Source organism: Octodon degus, unplaced genomic scaffold (genome assembly GCF_000260255.1).
Source record: "Octodon degus isolate 3935 unplaced genomic scaffold, OctDeg1.0 scaffold00036, whole genome shotgun sequence".
NCBI lineage: Eukaryota > Metazoa > Chordata > Mammalia > Rodentia > Octodontidae > Octodon > Octodon degus.
Window position 1 is genome coordinate 16,880,954 of NW_004524612.1, and position 4,576 is coordinate 16,885,529.

Sequence of the window (4,576 nt, forward strand, 5' to 3'; positions counted from 1 at the left end):
GGGTGTGGGAAGCCAAAATCCGAGCCCTGCCGCTGACCTGAGTCCAAACCTGCGCTTAAACACGGTTCCTAGGTGACTTGTTTGCACAGTAAGGTTCGAAGAGTGTGGCTTTGTAACACATCTACAGCACCAAGAAATAGCCCTTTTAATGACTAGATTCGAAGACGCCGACTTGCTGTATTCCACAGCTAATAATGATGCAATATGTGTGACAAGTGTGTCTTGCACCATAATACAGTGTGAAAAAACATTACGGTGACTATTAAATTATTATAGTAAAATACTATATTTCACATTGTTATGAATCACACTTAAAATCCTGCCCCTCACTCCAAACACACCTGTCCCCAAGCAGTTGTGAAAGTCCCTTTTGGGGGCTTCCTCAAGGTCCTAAATTGACTCAAATGTTTATGGCAATTTCTGTCAAATAAACACAGGAAGCGTGTCTTTGTTCACCAGAGTCAAGGTGACCCTGAGAGGTCAACGCTCTGATTGGACTCAGGACACCGAGGCAGCCACGACAGTGCAACTCCAGGACAGGAAAAAGGACGTCTGGGGCTGCTTCGGAGAGTGGCAAAGGCCAGGGGATCCTTGTGTCTCAGGCTAAGTATTTAGAGGGGATCCTGGCACTGTGCTACGGGGGAGGAGCCTTGGAGCCCACCCTCCTCCAGCGACCCCTAGTGGCCCAGCCTCCAAAGCCCGGGAGAGAGAGCCGGCGTCGCCCGCACCCAGACGCCACAGAACGCCACGCCCACCCAGGGGCGGGGCCCGCCGGAGCGCCGCGCCCATCCGGGACTGAGTCGGAGCGCCAGGATAGCACCACGCCCACCAGGGGGCGGAGCATACAAGGATTGATAGGGCGCCGCGCCCGCCAGGAGGCGGAGTCCGCACCGCCCCACAGAGCCTCCCGCCCACTCGGGGGAGGAGCCCGTGTGCCCCGCCCGCCCCCGGGCGCCACGCACGTGCGCCGTGACGTCACGCCTGTTTTCACCCGGAAAACCCAATTACAGAGAAAGTGCGCGTCTCTCGAGGACACGTGCCCTTCCCCAGCTGCGTTTCCCCGCTGAGCACGGTGCCCCGCCCCCTCCGAGCCCCGCCCCCACGCCGGGCTCCGCGCTCGTGGAGGCGGCCTCCCCCTAGGATCCCCCTGGCGACCTCGCGGTGCTGCGCGTCCCGGCTCCGAACTCCCGAGAAGCCCGGCGCGCAGCCGAACCTCGGCCTTCGACGGGGCCTGCGTCACCGAGGTCACAGCGCCCACCTGCCAGGTGGGCCCCTTATCTTCACGGCTGCTGGGCGTCTTGGCTGCTTGCTGAGGAGGCCGGTTGCCCAGTGGTTTCCTGGGTAAAGGCATGGGACGGGGAGCCCCGAGAAGAGGGGTGCACGGGGCCTCCCCGGCGCGGTTCACCCCTCGTGACACTGCTGCATCCCCGTGGTCAGGGATAACTATGGTCAAGCTGGAGCTGCGCTTCCGGCCGGGAAGCGGCCCGGCTGAGATCTGCACTTGTTTGGTTCTGAGTCCTGCGGACTCACGCACATGCCCCTACCCGAGAGCTGGCCCTGGGGTCCAGGCCCGAGGGGTACAGTAGGTGCTTGGAGGAGTGGGGCAGGAGGGCAGAAAGCCCAGAGGAGTAACAAGGGCTGCTCTCCACGGTGGCCGCGAGCTAAGCAGTAGCCATGTGACCCCTAGCGCACCATTGGTGTCTGCGGCATGAATAAAGGCGGAGGAGCAGGATGGGATGCCCTCCTTCCAGCTCCTGCCACAGCCGCTCTTCCTGGCCCTGTATACTTTTTTGGCTTAATGTGGTAGGAGGTCTGGAATCCAGTGCCCTACCAGTGAGCTCCTCCCTTTTCATCTTGAGGCAGGTTCTCTAAGTTGCACAGGCTGGCCTCAGACTTGATCTCCTGCCTCACCCTCTCCAGTAACTGGGATTGCAAGTGAGTATCACCATGCGCAGCGTGGTCTTATGTGCTCTTAAAGTTGGTGCAGAAAATGGCTGCTTGGAGCTTGGCACCCTCAAATAGGGCAAGTAGTGGCCTCCTTTGCCAATTTCTCCCCAGGGATGCCGGAAGGGCCATCTGTGAGGAAGTTCCACCATCTGGCTTCTGCCTTTGTGGGCCAGCAGGTGGTCAAGACAGGGGGCAGCAGTAAAAAGCTGTGTCCTGCCACCCTGCAGTTCCTGTGGCTTCAGGATACACAGGTGAGTTCAGCATCCTTGGTATGTGGGCTTCTCTCCCCTACAATATCAGTGCCGCCCTTGGAATTTGTCCCAGCAAGTCACGTACTGTCTGTGTTAGTTGATACCTTGTGTCAATTTGGCTGAATCAGCTCCGGCAGTTCTCAGCATGGGGGCCTCGCCGGGCAGGTGGGCAGGGCCCAGGAATTGAGAAAGGCAGGAAGCCACCCTGCCTGGTTTCCTGCCGCCCAGCCCCGCTTCCGTGGAGAAGTCCATCTTTGGAGGAGCTAGATTTTTGCAGCTGCGCCACTCTGGAGAAGCTCTGATTTTCGCAGTCAGCGCATAAGGAAGAGAGAGGCTTGATGGACGCCACAGCTGCTGCTGCTCCTCTGCTCTTCATTGTTTTCTGCTGCATGAACTGCTGTCGTTTGCCTTGGAGCCAACGGAATATGGACTGAACCCTCCAGTAACTGTGAGCTAAATAAACCTTTCCTTCCTTCGAGTGTCGGGTATTTGTCCCAGCAACGAGTAAAAAGTAAGAGACTGTCCTTTCTGTCACCTGGGACACCGCTCAGCTCCTGGGGCTGGAGTTTCCCAGCCTGACGTGGGCATCACAGCTGACAGAGATCATGAGCCAGAGACCCCATTTAGAGGCTGCAGGTGTCTTGGGTATTCTCTCATTGCTGGGATAAAATACCTAACACCCAAAATGACGGAAAGACTATTTTTTTTTTTTTTTTGTATTTTAGGGAAGGGTCTACAGGGTGTTCAGGGCCTCACTACTAGATCAGACTCGGAGTGATCTGCCTGTTTACAGCCTCCCAAGAGCTGGGATTACAGGTGTGCACCACCACGCCCAGTCTCAATTGCTGTCTCAGCACGCCCTGGGGGTGGGGCTGGCACAGCAGGCGGTGAGATCAAACCCCCAGCTTAGCTCCCAGTTTGTGAAGGTTTCAGTCCATACTTAGCTGGATCCAAGTCAGAGTGCCACATGGCAGAGGGCAGTCATTGCAGTGGAAAACAGCAAAGGGCAAAAGCAGAAGGGAGGAGCAGTGGCCAAGTTAAGCCTCTCCTTTCCTCGCGTTGCAGTGCAGGTTACCCGCCCAGGGCAAGAATAGCGCTCACACCCATAATCCCAGCATTGGCTCATGAATTAATCACAAATTCTAGAAGCTACCCCATGACTGCATGAAGCTTTGGGGGAACAACTGGACACAAACTAAAACAGCAGGGATCCTTTCTGCCCCAGCTGTGTGTTGTGGGCAGCTTGGGCTGTGATCCATGTTTGATCCTAGGCCAGGGGAGTGAAAGAGCGCTGCGCAGATTCCTGGTCATCCTCCTGGAGGCTTGGAGGCGCTCTGCTTCTCTGGCCTCTGTGCCTGGCCCCAGGCCTTGCTTCCATTGTCCCAGCCTCTTGCAGCCCAGGTGGTCTTACCCGGATGGTGACAACATGCTGCTCTCTGCATGGGTGGGTCTGCCTGTCTCCATGGCCTTGCCCCTTGGTTTTCTGCGGCAGGTCCTAATCAGTCAGGATTCTGTTTAGCAATCCTGGCCTCTGAGAAGCTGCCCAGCTGGCTTCCAGGACATGCCTCGGCCCCCTGATGCATCCTTCTTGCTGAATCTGTCCTGCTTGCTGAGCTGAGTGGGACAGGTGACAAACAGAGATGACCATGTCCTTGCCAGCTTTGGGTCTCTAATGCCATACTGAGCACTTGGACCATGGGAGGCCCGGGGTGAATGCTCGCTCAGTGGGCTCTGCTGCTGCTTCACTGTGTGCCACTGTGCGGCCTTAGCAGCTTCAGTGCCCAGCTGTTGCAGCCACTGTGGGAAGCAGAACTTCTGCCCAATAGTCATACATGCTGCTTCTCTTCCACCTTGCCCTGCATCCTCTGTAGCTGTAAAACCATTCTCGCTTATGATTGGATGAGTCTCATTGACCTTGGCCATAGTTGAGACATTTGGAAACTGATGCTCAGAGAATTCCACATTTAGATCTCCTGACCTCCAGGCTCACACCTGTAGAGGCTGGGGTAGGCCCCTTGTCCAGACCCCAGTGTCTGTCCCAGTGCCTGTCACAGAGCTGGCAGTCAGAGTGCATTAGACTGAGGTTGTGTTTGATTGAGTTCTCTTGTGCTTTTGTCAAGCTGTTCTCTGGAGGAAGGGTGATGGGTGCCAGGATTTTGAGATGTGTTATCTTTAGCTGAAGTCAGTTTGTGTGCATGAGCTGACTCGTGTTAGTGTAGAGAAATGGATCATGAGTTGAATAAATAAACGGCAATTCAGGTTTCTTGGATAATCCCCGAAGGCTTTGAGTTTTTTTGGTACTGGGACTAGAACTCAGAGCTTTGAGCTTGCTGAGCAGGAACTGCGTACCGAGCTAAATCCCTGGCTCCCGAAGACTT

General features: G+C 56.0%; 1 protein-coding gene across 1 annotated transcript in view; it reads left to right on the forward strand.

Annotated features, from left to right (window-relative positions):
* Positions 1–945: 945 nt before the first annotated feature.
* Neil2 (nei like DNA glycosylase 2) overlaps positions 946–4,576 on the forward strand; it is a 9,382-nt gene continuing 5,751 nt past the window's right edge. Inside the window, exons 1-3 of the mRNA XM_023714637.1 lie at positions 946–1,265; positions 1,864–1,935; positions 2,059–2,284. Coding sequence (XP_023570405.1) covers positions 2,061–2,284 — 224 coding nt within the window. The 5' untranslated portion in view covers positions 946–1,265; positions 1,864–1,935; positions 2,059–2,060. The remainder of the gene's footprint in view (positions 1,266–1,863; positions 1,936–2,058; positions 2,285–4,576) is intronic.